The sequence below is a fragment of the Fundulus heteroclitus genome, chromosome 19 (genome assembly GCF_011125445.2).
Source record: "Fundulus heteroclitus isolate FHET01 chromosome 19, MU-UCD_Fhet_4.1, whole genome shotgun sequence".
In the NCBI taxonomy this organism is placed as follows: Eukaryota; Metazoa; Chordata; class Actinopteri; order Cyprinodontiformes; family Fundulidae; genus Fundulus; species Fundulus heteroclitus.
Window position 1 is genome coordinate 3,921,331 of NC_046379.1, and position 20,616 is coordinate 3,941,946.

Consider the following 20,616-nt stretch of genomic DNA (forward strand, 5'->3'; position numbering starts at 1 on the left):
ATTGTTTATATCGAGATGGTCTTTGCTGAGTTAGAATATACTTTTACGTATTCCAGTAGAATATTTTACAGCCGTTTTTTTTTTATATTTATCTGCAGATGTTTGTTAAAAATGTGCCTTTGAGATATTTGGGATAAAGCTTTGATTCACAGAAGCCTTTTTATAATTACTTTAGAAAAAGCAAAACACATTGAGATACATATCGAATATTGTCATTGAGTCTAAAAATATATGGATATTATTTTCTGTCTTATCTTCAAGATCTCCTTCCATGATATTTGTAAAATTGCCAAATTTTGCTCTGTTCTCATTGGATCAGATGAAGAAAAACTCCTCCAGACTGGACTATATTAGTGCCACGATCTTAGGCGTGTCTAACAAGAGAGAAGCCAAATATGTTCAAAGCTCTGCAGCTAATATCTTGATGAAAGTGCAAAAATATGAACGCATTACACCCATTTTTTTACTTCCTTCACTGGCTTCCCATCGCCACCAGGATCAAATGCAAAATCACTCTTCGCACTCATCAGAATATTTTAATTGCTTTTAAAATCCTGTAAACAATCTGAGATTTTGATGATGCAAAGTTCAGCACAAATGAAATGTATTATTATTGTTAGTTTAGCAGCTAGTTGAAAGTTTTGAATCATATAACAGCTTCACAATCCTCCATATGACTCATAATCCTCAGCCTGTCGCGGTGTTTGACCCTGGGCACAATGCGGGGCGTCCACGCCTTGACTTGACAGACAATAATAGTCAAAAATAGTTTGGATTGTAACTTTTTTTTTTTTTTAAACTGCTAGTGCCACCCCCTAAAAGGATGCACCCTAGGCAGTGAGCCACATATCTCACACCAAACACTATTGTCTCTAAAATTACTGGACATGTTTGTTGATGAGGCCCGGCTTTACATCGACTGAAAAAAGGATCCTGACATCTAGTTTGCCTCTTGAAATGATGAGAAACTAAAATGTTTTCTCACTCTGAGTCCAGCAGAAAAATGTTGTTCAGTAGAAGGAAGTTGTTCCTTTTCACTGCTAAATTTAACTGATGGCATTTCCCTATTTGTGAATTGGGTTTTCTTGCCTTATAAGCACATTCAGATGGCATTGAGGGTGATTTCTGGCAATGAAAATAATCTGAACTGAATAAAATTGAATTAGTACCAAAGTACAGTTTTTACCAAATTTGACCAAATTCATTATATATAAAAAATATATAAAGTGTTCTATATAAAGTAAAAAATGATCCACTGCTGACCCCGTCATGTATTGACCAGTTTTCCATCAGGTTATAACACATTTGCTTCCCTGCCCTCTCTTCTATGACTCTTAGGCGTTAATGGACTCAGATGTCTTTAAATAGTTTTAGTGTTCTTAAAACCAACAAAGAACAAACAATGTTTTTTTTGTTTCGTAATTTATAATAATTTTGAAAAACGCCAGGGAGTCAAATGGTTTTAAACTCCCATAAAATGTGCAGGGAATCATACCAAACTTCCCACAAGGGATCGCTGTGATCAGGTTAGATTAAACAAGTATCTGCGGCGGCTTGCAATGTTTCAGTTAATCGTACGTTGCTTTATAATGGTAATGTCAATTTTAAAAGAAAAAATGAAATATAAATAAATAAAACAACTATGATAGAAAACATAAATTGTCCGACTGCTCCGTGTTTTAGGCCATGTTTAGGCAGATCAGTGGTCTGTACCTGATTTGGACATTTTGCACTGGCGTGCAGCTTGTTTCACGCTTCAGGGTCATCATATGGCGTTGTGTGTAACCTGGTTGTTAATAAAGTTATGGAAAAGTGTAGTGTTTTTTTACCCGTAGTTTTGACTATCAGGCTCACTTTGACTTCCAGCAAAATCGCGTTTTGTGACGTATTTTCGTTTTTAAGCTGAATTTCCTAAGATATGTGTAAATAATTTTCTAAATTATGAGGACGGACTTGAGAACCGAGTTTTGGGGAGCGTTCCGTTATGAGGTTTCAGAGAGGGGGCGGTGCCTGGCAGACATTACGCTGGGTTAAATTAACAACCTTCCCTCGTCATTGGTTGCCGTGTTCCTGGCGGGGAAATGTGAAGTTTATTGTGCATTTTAAGCTAAACGGAGGCGCTGTTTGCTACCATGATAGAAATATTCGGTCTCTGCCTTTAACCGGACGCCCAGATCGCCCCTGGATGTTGGCGAACACGCAGATCTGCTCCTGCTAAAATGAGCTAAAGCTTGTCGGGTTTCATCTTTGAGAAATCGGCGACAAGCTAAAGTTTAATCCCTCCACCCAGCTGCAGGTCTGCTAGCTGAACCGAGATGAGCTCCTCACGGGAAATCAAACGTAAGCATCTCGTTGTTTGCTCGTTTTCTTCTGTTAGCTTGGCTGTAGGATGCTAACCCGCCTGCTGTGGTCGCTTTCTGCAGAGCTGCAGAGAGCAAAGAGCAAAGCTCAGGCCAACAACAACCTAAAGGAGGAGGCCAACATCTGCAACCAGCTGGGAGAGCTGCTGTCCAGGGCTGGTAGGACTCTTTTTAATCATCATTGACATGCGTTCCAATAAATAATTACCAGAAATAGTTATTATTTAATGACAGAAATGCTGGGTTTGGTTTACACCAAAGCTTGGAGGAGCCTCCATGAGAAGTCTTTACAGAAAGTTTAGTGGAAGGAAAAAAAGTGTCAGAACAAGAGATGCAATTCAATTCAATTTTATTTATATAGCGTCAATTCACAACACATTTCATCTCAAGGCACTTTCCAATGTAAAATTCAATGAGATTATACAGATTGGTGAGAAAGTTTCCTCTCTAAGGAAACCCAGCAGGTTGCATCAAGTCTCTCCAAGCAGCATTCACTCCTCCTGAAAGAGCGTAGAGCCACAGTGGACAGTCGTCTGCATTGTTGATGGCTTTGCAGCAATCCCTCATACTGAGCATGCATGAAGCGACAGTGGAGAGGAAAACTCCCCATTAACAGGGAAGGAGAACCTCCAACAGAACCAGAACCAGGCTCAGTGTGAACGCTCATCTGCCTCGACCCACTGGGGCTTAGAGAAGACAGAGCAGAGACACAGAAAGCTCAGAAGCTCACATTGACCCAGGAGTACTTTCTATGTTAGAGAAGACAGAGCAGAGACACAGAAAGCTCAGAAGCTCACATTGACCCAGGAGTACTTTCTATGTTAGATGGTAATAGTGGATGATCTGACTCCCCTGATGATGTTACAGCTAACAGAACATCAGACCAGAACATCTTCTATGAAGAGAAAAAAGAGAGAGAGCAAAAAGTTAAAAAAAGTTTGATGCACAGGTGACAGGGATGACCACAGCCTTGTCCTGTGTGTGAGCCACAGAATCCATGTTGATTTTTTTTTATTTTTAGAGATCCAGTGTAAAGTTTCCACAGTCAGTAAGGAACTATGCCAGCTGCTGGTGTCTTTCCTTCATGTTCTACCAAGTCCTGCTCCAGAAGCGGCACAGTCCTCTACCAGGACACGTTAGAGTGCTCCCTGGTTCCTTCTGCTGAAAAGCTTCAGCTATGATGCTGATTTCATTTTATAGCAGAGACACCAATACCTGGTTTAATGACCATGATCTCACCAGAATGTCATTATGGGTCAGTGTCTTAAATGGGCCGGTATGCACTGGTAAGCTTACAACTAGTATGCTATTTGTTTATTTTATTTAAATATATTTTTTTAAAACCACTCACCAGAAACCCAAAGGTTTGGTGCACAACACTTGCCGTAGGTTCAGGTATATGTAGGCGCTTCGCATGAGAGGAAAAGTGTTGGAAAATGATCACGGCTGGGATGCTCTCCCGGCTCAGGGGTCTGCAACCTGTGGCTCTTAATAACTTTGGTTACAAATTATATTTTTATTAAGGCATTCAAATGTAATATTGATAATAAATGCAGGTTTTAGCAGTTTTTTTCTTGGACTTATTGCTTTTAATTTTCACAACAGAATGATGCTAAAAGTGCCAGTAATATTTAATTTTAAATCAATATTTTTTCATTATGTTGGAAACTATGATTTTTTTTTTTTTTTTTTTTTACATCGTTATCCACAAATATCAACATCCTGTCCATCCTCTTTTTTTAAACCTCAAAATAGACATAAAAGGACGATTCTTTAACAATGACAACATATTTCCTGCAGTAGATCTTTTATCAAAAATTATAACTTGTCTTTTTTCAAAAGGCCAGGCAACATTTGCGGCTCTGAACGGGTTTAATTCAGGTGGACTGCAGGCAAAATGGCCAGTTTGCCACTGGTGTTATCAAGAATCTATATTGCAATTATGCAACCACAACAACGCTTTAAGTGCAAAAAAAAAAAAAAAAAAAAAAGTGCCAAGTGTTCTTCCAGCCAGAATAAATTCCTAATCATAGTAACTTGACTTATTTGGCTCATGTGCGTCCCAGGTGATTATGAGGCGGCCATCAGGGAACACCAAGAGGAGCTGGCTCTCTCTGAGGGGCTGAACGACGTGATCGGACGGGCGGTGGCAAACCGCAGGATAGGAGAGTGCTACGCGGAGCTGGGAAACATCGACGCTGCTTTGAAGGTGGCTTCTCCAAAAACAAAAAAAAAGCAATTAATTCTGTTAATTAAGTAATGATTGGTATAAGGAGGTGTGTGTGTGGTGTTCTCCAGCACCAGCGTTGCCACCTGGACTTGGCTCGGTCGGTCAGCGATCACGCCGAGGAGCAGCGAGCGCTGGCCACCATTGGTCGAACCTTCCTCTTCCGCTATGAATCCGACCAATCAAAGAGCAGCTTGAAGCAAGCGGAGGACGCGTTCAGGAAGAGCTTGACCATTGTGGATGAGCGACTGGGTGGTGCGTATCGTGTCTAGAGTTTCCTGAGTTCACAAGGATTAGTGAGTGATGCTGAATGTTCCCAAACAGATTTTTTATTTTATTTTTTTTATTTTTTGTGTGTAAATCTTCAGGTACTTTGCCTGAACGAGAGATCAGTGAGATGAAGGCTCGCCTCTTCCTCAACCTGGGCCTGGTCTGCGATCATCTGGGGGAGCCCAAGCGCTGCAGCGAGTTCATCCGACGGAGTGTTTTTATCGCCGAGTAAGAACAAGCGGGACAATTATTTATATCCATGGTGGAGTTGCACCAATCGATCCTCCGGGAATCACAATCTGCCAATTTTTGGTCACAGGTCACCAGATCAAACAGTTCTCAGTTATTTTGCCCCTCTTCGTTAAATGCATTAAAATATCAGCCAACAGAATGTGCTTTGTTGCAGTTTATCCAGTTTGCCGTACGTTTTTCCGACCATAAGGCGCACCGGACTAAATATTCTTCCCAAGTGTGTAATATCACTTCTTCACGTCCACAGCTCTCTATCATCTCTATCAGGAGGACAGAGTAGTTGGACTACACTGCCCTGTTTCTAACATAAAGCCAAAATAAACCTAACTTTTATATTAAATTAACTTACTAGGTTTATTGTTGCTAGCGCGTACTCCAGGCTGCCTTACATGAATGCACTTCTAGTTTAGACATTACAGTCAGGCAGTCTGGTAGACAGCTCAGGGGTCCTATCAGGTAGTGACACAGTGTACCGTAATGCTCCTAATATCAACTGAGCGGAGCGACTTCATTGCTAACCAAAACCATTGCACATTGTACAACTTAAAAACAGCCAGTAAGCACAACGGTGATCATATATAAGGCGCACCTGCATTTTATGAGAAAATGTAAGGATCTTAAGTGCGCCTTGTAGTCCAAAGAATACGATAAAAACGTCCCAGAAAGGGTTAGAAGTAGTTATTTTAATCCCAAACAGGAATAATCTTGCTGCGCCTCCATCAGGGAAAGAGTTGCATGTATTTTTTTTTATCTTGTTTGCATTATAATCCTTAAAAGTAATCTGGAGCTCAGACTTCAAAGACATCCAGGAATGTGCGCTGTCCAGGAAAAGCCCGGTCCATGCAACTCATAAGTCGGGTAGCGTCGTCGTCAATTAGTGTTTTGTTTCACAGATTGCTGATCTCAACTTTTTTTATTTTTATTTTTTATAGAAAAACACTCAACCTGAGCTATTTTTTACGCGTCTTGTCTGTGGTTCTGTACAGGAAGAGCCAACTGCTGGAGGATCTTTACCGGGCCAACTTCAACCTGGGCAACATCTACTTCCGTAACGGGGAGCCCTCCAACGCCGTGCGCTGCCTGGAGCAGGCCAAAGAGTGCGCCAGGAGGATGAAGGACAAGTTCAGCGAGAGCGAGTGCTTCAACTGCATCGGCAAGGTCTGAACCGCCCGAGGCCTTTCGCCGTTGGACCGCTGAGCTTCTGCGGGTTCTGATGACTTTTGTCAACAGGTGCAGCTTTCTCTGGGCGACTTCGTAGCAGCCAGACGATCCCTGAAGAAGGCCCTGCTTCTCGGGTCGCAGCAGCAAGCGGACAAGATGGCTGTGAAGAAAGCGTTCAAATATGGTGAGATGTTCGCTCCGGCTTAGTTTCTTTCATTGTTTCTGTACGGTTGTTGCATTAACGCGATGGTTTGCTTTTACTTCTGCAGCTGATAAGGGCTGTAGGTTAGAGGAGGAGCTGTCAGAGGATCAGGGCAGCGGAGCCGGCTCCCATCAGACCGTGGAGCTGTGGGAGCAGCTCGGAGACCTTTGCTGTAAAGTGGGCTGCTACAAAAAAGCGCTGGACGCCTATCAGGCTCAGGTGAGAAACGTCAGCAACTGGAAGCTTTACTTTGGAATAGAGATCGACCGATACGTTTTTTTTTTTTTTTTTTTTTTTTTGGGTAGACTGATGTGAAAATAATTTACATCAGTCTACCTGAAATGTGCTGCCAATGTCTGTTTATTTTATTTTTATTTTTTTGTGGTGTGTGAAGGCGATACCATGATAACAAAACACAATTATAACAGATGTTATAATATAAGGTCTTAAAACGTGCGTTTAAACCAGCTAATATTAAAGGAGCACTAAGCAAAATTTTATTATTTTAGATACAACAAAATAATAGGTAAGTGGTGGTCTGTCACCATAACAAATTTTGTTGGACAATACATTTTTCTAAAATTTATTGAGATAAATCATTGTCATTTGGAGACCTTTTTTAACTAATATGATAATGGAATAATAACGCAAGTATATCCCTGGAATCCCCCCAGCGTATTATAAGCGTTGTTTAAGATAAGATAAGATAGACCTTATTGATCTCACAGTGGAGAAATTCACGTGTCACATCGGCTCTAATAATCAAAAGAAGGTGCCAAAAGGAGGACAAGGTGCATGAGGTATATACAGTATGTTCACATATATACAGTGGATCGGAAAAAAGAAATAAAGCAGAGATTTAAGGTGACTTATATACATTTTGATTTGACGTTGTACACTAAAGTGGTACCAGGTAAAGAACAACAGTGAGGTAGTGAGATAACTATAACAGCTGAAGTCACTTATTTAACAGGATGATTGTACAGGTTATTGCACAGGGTATTAAATAGTAATTGCACATTAGTTATTGCAGTTATAGTGCAGCATTGTAAAGTCTGATGGCAGCAGGGATGAATGACCTGCGGTGGCGCTCCTTTTTACATTTATTTTAAATGCCTCGATGTTTGAGAGCAACAAAACAAAAAAAGATCAGTAAAGTTCCTGTCTGGAATAAAACGTCCAGGTCCAATGAGCTGATGCACCAGCTGATATTAGCTTAACGCACACCATGACACCCAGTTAAAAGCTGCTCCTCTCCTACGAGCTCCAGCTCCCCGTTCCTCCCGTGAGCCACCAGACAACTACCGCCAGGATTCCCCCGTTTTCTGTGGGGAACTCTGGCGAGATTTAATCCCTCCTACTCTGAGGAAACGAGAAGGGAGCAGACGCCGATGCAGCGTACTGAAAAAACCTAGATTTAGAACCACAGTAAAACGGAGCATTACAGTGAAAGGTGTGCAATTATGGAATAACCTCAACAAACAAATTAAAGAAACAAGGTCACCTAAAGTATTTAAGAAATGTATTAAGTGTATTGAGTAAGTAAGAAATAATTCAGTGGTTTGTGACCAAGTTGATAATCAAATCACAAGCCGTTCAGTTAAATAAAGTTGTATTTTAGTTAAATTATGACAACTAATGTTATTTATTATAGTTTTGCAAAAAGGGGTAGAAAACATAAGAATTGTTTTTCTCTCTGCTCCTTTTCATTCAGACTGTGTAGGAATGTATATTGCTGGAACAAAAGATGAATGCCTTTAGGTTCTCCATTATTTCGATTTTAACATTATTTAAAAATTACAAGTTTTTTAAAAAAGAAAAAAGAACGCGTGCTCAATTTATATATATTGTTATTGAATTATCGTCCAGCCCTAAGGACGGGTAAAAACAGACCACCGCTGTATGGACATCGATTTATGTAAAGTTAGACGCTGTATGCGCAGTGATTGGTCATTATTTTTATAATGTGACTCTCCATGGGAACGAACACACGCACAGTCGGCCTCTACTTTTCAGCTTCTCCGGCCGGCATTCACTGGGTTTTATTCTCTCGTTGTGGTTTAGCTGAAGGCAGCCGAAGCTTTGGGGAAGCCGGCGCGGGAGCTGGCTGTCATCCACGTGTCCCTGGCTGCGACGCACACGGACCTGAGACAGCACAGCAGAGCCGTGGAGCACTACAGGAAGGAGCTGGCTCTGCGGCAGGGCAACAGCACCGAGGTGATGGTCAACAACGGCCTCCTCCAGCTCCGTCCTCTTTCGCTGTACCTGGTGGAAACCTCTCACTGCTGACGTGTGTTTGTGTTTCAGGAGTGCAGCACGTGGCTGAACATCGCAGCAGCTCAGGAGGAGGGCGGCGGCTCCGTCGAGGACGTAGAAAGCAGCTACGCTTCGGCCTTACGCTGTGCGCGGGCGTCTAGGCAGACCAGGCTGCAGGTGATTAAAGAGAGAGACTGAGAGCTGATTGGGCAAGGTTGAGAGAATCAATGAATGCATCTTTACAAATTATTTAAAAGTTTAGCTTCATACGTGTTTATTAGCAAAGTCACAGCTATGTAATCGCCCGTTTGGATGTGGTACAAAGGTTAGGGAAAGCAAATGTATCAACAATGTCCAATCTGCACCAGTTCCCTGAAAGCTGTACAGAAAACGGGTTTCATTGTTCTTATGAACCAAATGACACATTTTTAACATTATTTTACTTTACAGACGCTCTGGTTTAGGTTTTCACTTCTATTGTACCTTAAATTTGGCATGAAGTTAAGTTGCTGACATGCTGTGTATGAATTTTTTTATTTTTTATCCAATTCTGATTTCTCTCTAAGAAACTTTTATTTTCATTCATAGCAAACTGACATCTTTGCAGAAATGACCAAGGAGATTAATATCAGGATTTATTTGTGTGTTGAATTTAACTTGTATGGCAAACTGGTTGGAGGAAATTATTCCTGGACCTTGTATCGTCAATAAATACTCAAATGGACTGCCATACATGTGATATTACATCACCACCGGATTTTCCGTAATTCCATTGCTGCTTGGTGAATAATAGTGACACGTTTTATTTGAAAGAGCTTTTCAGCGCGCACAAGGACACTGTACAGATCCAACAGTATAGCAACAATAAATCATGATAAAATCAGCACACATTAAGAAGTTTAAATGAACAGGGAATTACAGTGAGGAGGCACTCTTGAACTGATGGGTTTTGAGTTTAGCCTTGAACTGGTAGAGGGTGTCGGTGGTGTGGATTGCTGACCAAAGAGAAGAGAGTTACAGTAGTCGATGCTGAAGTTGACAAGGCAATGGATAAGAACTGATGCAGGGTGTGGGGAAAGGTAAATAAATATGTAGACTGTTTGATGTCATTGATGAGAGAGGTGAAGGATGGTGTGCTATCGAGATGAACGGGAGACCCTGGAGCCGTCAACAGAGAAACTGTCAGCTTTGGACGGTACAGAATGATTTGGTTCCTACAAGGAGGATCTGAGTTTTTCCCAGTTTTAAGACGTTCGTGCACTGCAAAAATGTATCTAAAAACAAGTAAAATGTTCTTAAGGTTAGTCTATTTGTCCTTGATTTGAGCCAGTAAATAGGATTATCTGCAAATGGAATGAGTATCTTTACCCCTAAAATAAGATAATTAGACATCCTGGACTTGAAATAAGATGATGGAGATGAATTGTTCCTATTTTAAGTGGAAAAATCTTATTTCATTGGCAAATCATCTTTATTTACCTGTTCAAATCAAAGACAAATACACTTATTTAAAGAAATGTTTACTTATTTTTAGCTCTGTTTTTGCAGTGTGCTGAACTAGATTTCGTTTCGGATAGAAAGGAGTTGAGGGAGGAGGGTGGGCGTATGTAATTTGTTTTAACTTGATAAATAGAGCTGGTTGTCGGTGAAAATGGACGTCATACCAGCCTTGTTTAGTCCGCTTTAACTGGACTCTGGTTCGTTTGGGGAGGTGTGCATGCTCAACCGAACTCTGGGTGTCAGCTCGGTTAAACTGAACTCTGGAGCCGTTTGAATACATATGGCAGGAAGTGGACTACAGCGCAGGGCTATCTGGGTAAATACTATTGTAGTTCAGCAATAATACTAATGAAGTAACTCATATATTGTAAATGCCTTGCTCGACATCTGTGTTAGCGTTACATCAGTTTAATGAAGCTGTATGCTCAGACTGGCAGCACAGTTTATTCCTGATTTTCTTGGAAAAATTGCTTTTTTTTTTTTTTTTGACAAGCGTTTCTTCTTCTTGTACTGAATGTGATGCGGCTGGATTGTTTTTATTCCAATACTTTATTATATTTTGCTTAGGGCTGGGCAACGATTAAAATATTTTATCGCGATTAATTGCCCTGATTAATCGCGATTAATCGCATTGTATTTACAAACTCCAAGAATGAATTCAAAAGTAGTGTAAAGAGCACTTTTATTTTAATGTTCTGCTGCCATATGAACAAAAGTGTTGTAACATTTGTAGCACTTATCAGTAACACATATTTAGTGTAAAGCTCAACTTAAACATGTAAAACAAAAAATAGCAATAATAATAAATTAAAGCTTTTTGCCACTGACAGGGAATTCACAGCGATAAAACAGATTGATTTGTTGTTTCTATTTGTTTAAAAAGACATGATAAATGAAAATGAAAAAAAAAGAATGGCATTAAACCGCAATATTAAGATAAAAAAAATCGTAATTAGATTATTTTCCTAAATCGTTCAGCCCTAGTGGGAACTGAAGGATTTTAGATGAATGAACTGGAATTGCAGGAAGGTCAGAATGAATGCAGCCTTGGGGGGGGGGGGGGGTTGTGAAGAACGATGGAGTGAGAAATTGTATCAAAGGCTGCATTCAGATCCAGAAGAAAGAGAATAGAATCAGCTGCCATCAGGAGGTCGGGGACAGAAACCAGACTGGAGTCGCTCACAGAGGTTATATGGGTTAAACGGGAGTGAAGTTGAGAGGCCACCGTTTTTTTTTGTTTTTTTTTTTTAGTTTTTTGGAGATAAAATACTAGATTAGGAACGAGTTGTGTGGATCTAAGCCAGGTTTCTCCAGCAACGGAGTGATAAGAGCGATTTTTTTAAGAGAACGGGAACGATTCCAGGGTTAAGTGATGAGTAAACGATGACGGTTATGGACGGGAGAAGAGTCTTAAGGCAAGATTTGACTGCATGAAGGTAGAGGATTCAAAGATGACTTCAGAGTTACCAGAAATGCTTGGAAGCAGGAAACTGGAAAATGGCTGACGGAGAGTTTCAGACGTTATGAGAGGTGACATATTAGGAGGCAGACACTGGTGAATCCTTTGAATTTTACTCTGCTTCCTCTCTGCCTTTATGCAGTTATTGCATTTGTTTGCTGTGGAGTTCTTTAGATTCTATCTTATTTTCTTATTTCTTTTTTCTTTTTTTTTACTTAACATAAAGTAAATAACCTAAAACATGCTTTCTCTCCTGGATGGGAGTAGTGCGCTCCTGTGATTGTTGTATTTCTGTCTGAGTTCATTAACCTTTGACTGAGGGATCTGAAAACGTATGCCTCTACACCCTTAAAGGGTCATCAAACACCCGACTGCTGTAAATATGGCTGATATAATTATAATAATTATAGTTATAACAATTAATTATATTATATTACAACCTAAACACGGCATACACTGACTAGTCAGAACATCATGAATGAATGAATGAATGAAATGAATTTATTTCAGACATTTAACAAATATTAAATAAATAAATTTCAGAAATTACCAAATAATAATAAAAAAATAATCAATTTAAGAAATTCTTCAACCAAGTACTACATAAAAAAAGTAATTGATAAACATTAAATTAAATTTTATGTTCCAGTTCAATTAAATCATTTGAACATAAATAGAAATGAGATAAACAAAATTTTCAAAACAAAATAAAATATATCAGGTATATTTACCCTGATTTCTGACATTGATTATTGATCAAAGAAAGTTGTCTGAAAAGGGGTATGAAGGAGTAAGAAACTTATTTTTCATACCCCTTCTCCTTCTAATTGCACTTAAAGTACCTTCCTATTAACCAACAATGTATTGATCCAAAATTCACAAAAAATATAAACAATTATATTTATACACATATGAATATATGCATCTACATACACACACATACACAGTGCTCAGATATATCATTCATCACTCCTCATTATAATACCTGTTGAAAAACATCAGTTTAGGCCTTTTTTTTTTAAACAGGCTCATGGTTGGACATTGCTTCAGCTCTTTCTGGAGTTTATTCCAGACCTTTACACCACAGACTGAAATGCACTTTCTCTTCATGGTGGTTCGTACCCTCAAGGTTCTAAAGTTAAGATTGTCCGTGAGGTCATAACCCCCCTCTCTATCAGTTAGAGGTGAGTATTGCCAAAGAAGTCACGATTCGATTCGAATCACGATTCACATGCCACGATCCGATTACATCACGATACTTGGATTGTTGCAATGCATTGCGATATTTTCACTGAACACTGTTAGAAAAAATTACAGCCATTACCAGTGGCTGTGTATGGATAGTGTCTTCAATTGATACATAACTGAAAGCAACTAAATTCATCTATAGCAGTATTTATTGAAATGACTTTTGGAGATATTGCCATGAAAACACATATTACTGTTACTGGACACAAATATTATTATTATTGGACTGGACACACTGACACAAAGTGCTTAGGATTTATAAAACTTAAAATAACAAAATAAGGACGTCTTCAACTACAGAAAACAAGTCTAGTTGCTTTGTTTTTTACTTTTTTTTGTGGAACAAAATAAGGATAATCAGTGCCGTTTACATGGCCTCACTGGTCCTTTTAAACCAATCAAGTTGTATTCCACTTGTTTTTGGCTGATGTTCGCCAACCATTCATGCGATTTTATTTATTAATTTTTTTAAATTAATAATCGATACTTGGCGTCAAGAATCGATGCAGTAGATCGCGAAAAATTAGAATCGCGATGCATCGTCATGACGATTATTTTGCCCACCCCTACTACCAGTGAACAGCTTTTGAATATTGTCTGGTAGTTGTTTATTTCTAGCTTTGTACATCAGCTGAGCTGTTTGAAATTCTACCAGATCGGGTAGTTTGAGGAGGCAGGACTTTATAAATAGTATAGTCATGGAATCCTGCCTTGTGAATCATTCTGATGGCCCAAATCATCTTATTCTGTTTAAACAGCTCAGTCCAGTCTGGCTGTGAGCAACCAGGGAGATGATGAAGAAAGGTTGCTTATAACCGGCTCCTTCATCTAAAAATGCTGTTTTTGATCTCACATAATTTCTAGCTATCCAAGGCCAGGATGCATCAGATTTATCTATAAAGCACAACAAATGCTGTAAGGTTCATATAAGTTCACCATTCAGCCGGTGCCCTCGGGCGACAGGGTCTGAAAAGCACGACTCTCGGATGAAAGCTGGCTTTTCGCTCCCACAGAAACGAGCGCTGCGGCTCTGGCTGGCGTCCCAGAGGCGGCGCGGCTCGCCGAATGCTGATGAGACCGAGGCGAGGTTGCACGAGCTCTGCGCCTCGCAGGGCTGGGACCCAGAGGGGAGCGACGGTGAGGAGGAGGAAGAGGAGGGGGAGGAGATGGACAACAGCGAGCCTCTGGATGACAGCGACGTCGTTCTGTCAGACTCAGGTAGGCGGCAGAGCTCTCTCTGCTCGCCGTTTATGCTCCGTTTGTCCCGCTTGACCTTCTGTCTGGCCTGCAGACGACGACATGGAGGGCTACGACAAGATGGTGTCAGGAAGGAGGAAGACGGGACGGGTGAGTTGTCTCTTCGTCCACCGTAGCTCAGCCGTCTTGTGCGTTTTCGTAAAACTTCCCTCGATCTGTGCTGCAGTGGAACAAGAGGAACGAGAAAGGAGAGACGTCTCTGCACAGAGCGTGCATAGATGGGAACCTGAAGCAGGTCCTGTACCTGGTGGAGCAGGTGAGAGGAGCGTGAAAACACACCTTCTGCAACTTTTACTAGAAGATGATCCTCAGAGAATCAGGAGTTGTGTTTGCTCTGTCTGCGTGTCAGGGTCACCCAGTGAACCCCAGGGACTACTGCGGCTGGACTCCGCTGCACGAGGCCTGCAACCACGGCCACTATGGTAAGCCAGCCAGCTTTAGGGGGAAGCGTCTCAGCGGTGCTTCCTTTACATCTCTTTGTGTTTGCAGATGTCGTGGCCGTGCTGCTGGAGCGCGGCGCCAACATCAACGATCCCGGCGGGCCCCTCTGCGAGGGAGTGACCCCCCTGCATGACGCGCTCGCCTGTGGGAACCTCAAAGTTGCACGGCTGTTGGTGGAGCGGGGCGCTTCTGTCACCCTTCGCAACTCCAGGGTGTGTTTTCTGTGAGGTTTCTGTTTGTCAGAACCTTCTAGTTAAAAGTTAGCCCCCTTTTAAAGGCATACTATGCAACATTTTTCAGTTAATTAATGTGTTCCATACCGTTTTGGATGATTAAATGAGTCATTTCAGGTTGAACTAAGGTTTTCTCGGCCGCCCTGGTGGTCTGTGGGGGAAATGCTGTACTTGCAATTGCAGGAGCCCTCGGCCCGCACACACAGGCTCAGAAGTCTGTGCATCGTGAGAGTCGGTCTTGCTTTACGGCGAGAACCGCTACATGCCCCCAGTGAAAGGCATGCTCGTTGCGATATTTGTGCAGTTATCATGGCGGAACCAGCGAGAAAACAGCAAAAGCCCATGTCGGAGCAGGCAAGAAAGAGGAAAAGGCTCTGGACAGAGAGAGGAGTTGTACACGGGTGAAAATCGTGCAAGCTTTTTCCGAATGGCGAGAACTAAAAGAAAAAGAAGGCTGCAAGGCTGACGCGGACCTCGTGTTTCTGCTGATGCGATTGTAAGTAACATTGTAGGGTTTCCCTCACGCTACCGCCTCGCCACATTCCAAAAAAATAATAATAATAAAATAAAACTAACTCGATATGCGCGCAAAGCTTGTCTCCCCCCGCTCCGCTCAGCCGGTCATCGGCGCAAAGCTCGTCTCTCTCTCCCCCGCTCCGCCGGTCGTCCGGTAAGCAAATTCCTAGGGGAAACACTGCATTGGAATGGTTTTTCCCTCTCTGTGTGCATGTTTATACTTTCACCGTGTTAGTCATTGTTTGTACTGCCGTTTTTTCGACTTTTGTATTCGTTGTGTTGACGGAGAAACCAGAACAGCTGAGCATCTTTATGACAGTGCACTTTTACTTTCGACCTCTGGGGGGAGCCTCGCTGGAAAATCAACGCCGGTTGCAAAGTATACCTTTAAGATGCAGGTACCGTATTTTTCGGACTATAAGGCGCACTTAAAATTAGGGCTGGGTATCATCTAGGACAGGAGTGTCAAACTAGTTTTGGTTTAGGGGCCGCATTCAGCTTAAGCTAATCTCAAGAGGGCCACACGAGTTAACTCATTGCAAGATTAAATAGAACTAATAAAAGTGGACTTGTTGTTGAATTTCACTTTTACACAATATAGTATGAATAACCTCAGTGTTTTTAAAAAAAGTATGTGCAATTTCAACAATACTTTTACTCAGTTAAACATTTACTTGTGCATTATGCATAAGAACTGATCACAGTGATTGTACAATGTTGAAAAACATTTATTCACATTTTTTGGAACTTAAAAACACTGTCCTGCATGACAAAATACATCAAACAGATAAAAATTAAGAAATGATTTCAAATCAATTTTCCGCGTCTGAAGCTCAGTGCTACCATCTGCTAATTAAAACACAGCGCCCCTCGTGGACAATATAGGAACTGCTGATTTTCAATTAAACGAAGTACATGTTTTTTTTTCAATAATTGTTTTATCATTCTCTTCCTTTTATCTCTTCTCTTTCTTTCACCTTTTGTTTTTTCTTCTTGTTCTTACTTTCCTCTCCTACTTTCCCATTGTAGTGTCCATATCATTTGAGATATTCCCCGCATGAATCATAATAAAACTATTCACATTCATAAATCAAGCGGAGCACTATGGCTAAAGCAGTACTGCTCCACTTGTGAAAGTCAAATCTGATGAGCTCTTTTTGCCATTAAGACATTAATGCATTATAATTTTTTTGAATGATAATGCATTTAGCCACCGGGCTGGAGTAAATTGTTCGGCGGGCCGGAACTGGCCCGTATGTTTGACACCCCTGATCTAGGATGAGCTGATTCGATACGATTCTTGATACATTGCTCACGATACAATTGATTCTCAATATAGCTCAGCTTGATTTGATTTGACTCCATTATCGATATTTATTATTTTCAAATTAATGCTCAAAGTCATTCAATCACCAAAACCAGCCAAATATTATATTTATGTTTAATTTATTGAACACTGATATATTAACCGGGGAAAAAAGTGCATTTGGTTCAAAGCATTTAACGTGTCACAGAAACCATAAATGTGTCCAAACGTCTGATTTTAGGGACGAAGGAGCTTCTAAAATCCTGGCGGCCGTTCTGCAAATTCCTCGCTGTGAACAGTACTGGTGCGCTGTAATAGTACCCCCTAGGGGTTGGGAGGTATATTGATATCGTAAGCCAGAATATCGATATTAAATCGTTTTTAAAAACATCAATATTGATCTTTGTATTGATTTTTATGCACAGCCCTACTTAAAATCCTTACATTTTCTAAAAAAAATGTATGGTTCGCCTTATATCTGATCACAGTTGTGCTTACTGACTGATTTTATGTGGTACAATGATCTCAAAATTCTGTTAAAATGTGTAAGTACGACTTTGGTTAGCAACAAAGCCAAATAGTTATTAGGAGCATTACGGTACACTGTGTCACTACCTGATAGGACCCCTGAGCTGCCTACAAGACTGCCTGACTGTAATGTCTAACCTAGAAGTGCATTCATGTAAGGCAGCCTGGAGTATGCGCTAGCAACATTAAACCTGGTAAGTTAATTAAATATAAAAGTTACGTTTACTTTGGCTTTATGTTAGAAACAGGGCAGTGTAGTACAGCTACTCTGTCCTCGGATAGAGAGCTGTGGACGCGGAGGAGTGATATTACACACTACTAAGAATATTTAGTGCGCCTTATGGTCCAAAAAAATACAGTAATCTTTTGTACACTGAGGATATGAGTGAGGATATCGCTGTTGCTAACATACATCCGTTCAATCATCGTCACTCCCAAGTAGAATGAGCACATCAGTAAGTTGTTTAACACGTTTTCTGGCGTTTCCACACAGTATGCAGTAGGGCTGGACAATATAGGGGAAAAAAGTATATCAATAAAATAGTAATCATACTGATCGATATCGATAATTTAAAAAAAAAATAATTCAACACATATATTTTAAATGCAGCCCTGGCCATTTTTATGCTGTTGCCTAATGACCTATTTTTAAATAAATGGATTCAACCACAAGCTTTATTCATTCAACTTTTTACCAAAACTAAGTCTTAAAAAAAGCTCTTTAAAACTTGGTGACGGAGCGTTCCTGGGTCTGCGTTTGTGATTGGTTGGGAGGATGTAATTTATTGAACTTTTCACTGACCCCTTTTTTTCCTATTGAACCAGTCCTCTATTGATGGATATATATTGTTATTTAATTATCGTCCAGCCTTAATATGCAGTGAAATCCGTGGTTCTGTTTGCTCTCATGTACAGATGTTTGCACACTGCAGATTGGAATAGAAAACCCTGGTGTTTCAAACCTTAGGAAACTCAACGTCTTTAATGACACAAACTCAAGAACATTAATGCAGTGAAATGATTCACATTTTCACTGTTGGAGGAGGATAAAAAAGACAAAGATGAGCCTGTAAATGTGCTGGGAAAACATCCCAGCCGGGCTGCGTCCAGAACACGCTGCTCCCTGTAGCCAGTGTTGGACGCCGGTGCAGCTTCATGCTTCCTGTGACCCAGGAATGATTCAAGTTTGGGTTCTGTGGAGAAAACTCACCAAATGCATCGTCTGCCCAACACAAAACGGTTCAAAAACTCAATCTGTGATTAATTAATCAGGATTAAGCTCTGTGGACTAGAACTGCAGCTGCAGACGTTATAAAATGCACATCCAACACTCTGGATTCCTGCTGCGGCTGGAAAAGTCTGGATTTTAGATTCCACTGTTTACAATTTTATTCCTCGTACACATTGATGTCCATCCTTCATTCTTTCCTTACATCAATGTGTGGCATTAATTTATTACAGTCCTGGTGAGACAATACTTGGTAGAACCGTCTGTGGCTGCAGCTACGTTGGACCATGTCTCTACTAGCCTTCTGAAGCCTCCAGCAGGTTTTCTACAGGGGTTTTCCTAAATTTAGCTCCATCCATCTCGCCTCTGGCGTCTTTGTCCCGGCTGGAGAAGAGCATCACCGCCACCACGGTGTGTTTGGCGTCACTAATGTTCTCTAACAAGTCTCTGAGGCCTTCAACTCCAGACGTTCTCCACCAGAGGCTCCCCCAGCTGGCAGCTCTGTCCTCCACCTGTCAGTGTCAGGGAATAACCAGCTTCTCTCCCCACAAATGGCGGCACCTCAGCGGACCCGTCTGTGAGACTCCTGAAGTTAGCGGATGACGCCACCGTCCTCGGTCTGATCCGACTCTGCATACAGACAGGAAGTCTGTATGCAGACTTCCTGACACCCTGTCTATTTTTAAGACTAATGTTAAAACTTTTCTTTTTGACAAAGCTTATAGTTAGAGTGGCTCATGTTACCCTGAGCTATCTCTATAGTTGTGCTGTGATAGGCTTAGGCTGCTGGAGGACATCAGGGTCTAATTTTCTCACTCTACTGATTTCTACTGTTCTCCAGTTTTGCATTGTATTACATTGAAATGACTGTCGTCATTTCAGCTTTTAACTTTTTGCTCTCTCTCTTTTATCTTCATAGTAGGTACACCTGGTCTGGCGTTCTGTTAACTGTGACATCATCCAGAGAAGACAGATCACCCGCTACTACCATCTAATGTAGAACAGATTACTAGATCAATGTGTGCTTCTGTGCTTTTTGTTTCTCTTGTTGTGTCTCTGCTCTGTCTTCCGTAACCCCCAGTCGGTCGAGGCAGATGACCGTTCATACTGAGCCCGGTTCTGCTGGAGGTTTTCCTTCCCGTTAATGGGGAGTTTTTCTTCCCACTGTCGCTTCATGCTTGCTCAGTATGAGGGATTGCTGCAAAGCCATGTACAATGCAGACGACTCTCCCTGTAGCTCTACGCTTCTTCAGGAGTGAATGCTGCTTGTCGGGACTTTGATGCAATCAACTGGTTTCCTTATATAGGACATTTTTGACCAATCTGTATAATCTGACCCAATCTGTATAATATGATTGAACTTGACTTTGTAAAGTGCCTTGAGATGACATGTTTCATGATTTGGCGCTATATAAATAAAATTGAATTGAATTTAAGTGGACTCTGCATACAGACCGCTGGCAAACTGATGCGGTCCAGACCGCCGGTGTCCACAAAGACCCTCAGAGTCTCTCAGAGAGCTCCCGTCTTAGCCTCAATATTCCTGCCCAGGAGTTCCAGCTTCAGTGATTCAGACGCTGCTGAGAAACGACTCTGAGACGACAGAAACGTTTATCTCAGTGAGGAGGTGTGGTTGAGCCGGTTGCTTGGTGCGACGCTGTCTTCTAAGAGCTGTGATTGGCTGATAGTAACAGAAGAAAACAACACAAATGTTCTCCTGGTGATCAGAGGAGAGAAATTTACCAGATTAGATCACAGGTGTCTAACTCAAGGCCCGCGGGCAAATCCGGCCCGTCATGGTAAATTATCCGGCCCTCGAGAGCCAAAAAAAGGGCGTATATCCTTTTAAAGTGTATAAAGTGGCTAAAACTGTGCCTCCTGTAAGTGTAACTCACCCCAATATCAACATTTTTTTTTTTTGCAGATAAACTCTATAAACTGGGCCTAAGGGTGCTACTTTTATGTTACTGTGCATTTTTTATACTACTGTGTGAACTGGAATGAAATTATGAAATGAAAAGTATCGTCTCTACACATGCAAGCGGCCCTTTTAATGACTTCATGATGCCAAAGTGGCCCCATATAGAAATGAGTTTGACACCCCTGGATTAGATGATGATGATGAAACTCAACAAAATTAAATTATCAAAATCCTCATCCTCATCATTATTT

At 41.1% G+C, this 20,616-nt stretch overlaps 1 protein-coding gene across 3 annotated transcripts in view; it reads left to right on the top strand.

The window, feature by feature from the left end:
* The first annotated feature begins 1,763 nt into the window (after window positions 1-1,763).
* Window positions 1,764-20,616, top strand: part of tonsl (tonsoku-like, DNA repair protein) — a 32,033-nt gene continuing 13,180 nt past the window's right edge. For 2 of the 3 annotated variants that reach the window (XM_036150818.1, XM_036150819.1), the window contains exons 1-11: window positions 4,961-5,085; window positions 6,096-6,267; window positions 6,340-6,454; window positions 6,540-6,691; window positions 8,537-8,689; window positions 8,780-8,905; window positions 13,949-14,153; window positions 14,227-14,282; window positions 14,359-14,448; window positions 14,542-14,614; window positions 14,682-14,845. In XM_036150818.1, the coding sequence (XP_036006711.1) occupies window positions 4,985-5,085; window positions 6,096-6,267; window positions 6,340-6,454; window positions 6,540-6,691; window positions 8,537-8,689; window positions 8,780-8,905; window positions 13,949-14,153; window positions 14,227-14,282; window positions 14,359-14,448; window positions 14,542-14,614; window positions 14,682-14,845 (1,407 nt within the window). In that variant the 5' untranslated portion in view covers window positions 4,961-4,984. Of the gene's footprint in view, window positions 2,341-2,423; window positions 2,520-4,426; window positions 4,570-4,658; window positions 4,843-4,955; window positions 5,086-6,095; window positions 6,268-6,339; window positions 6,455-6,539; window positions 6,692-8,536; window positions 8,690-8,779; window positions 8,906-13,948; window positions 14,154-14,226; window positions 14,283-14,358; window positions 14,449-14,541; window positions 14,615-14,681; window positions 14,846-20,616 lie in introns of those variants that run through there. The other variant, XM_021319149.2, reaches the window with a different exon arrangement.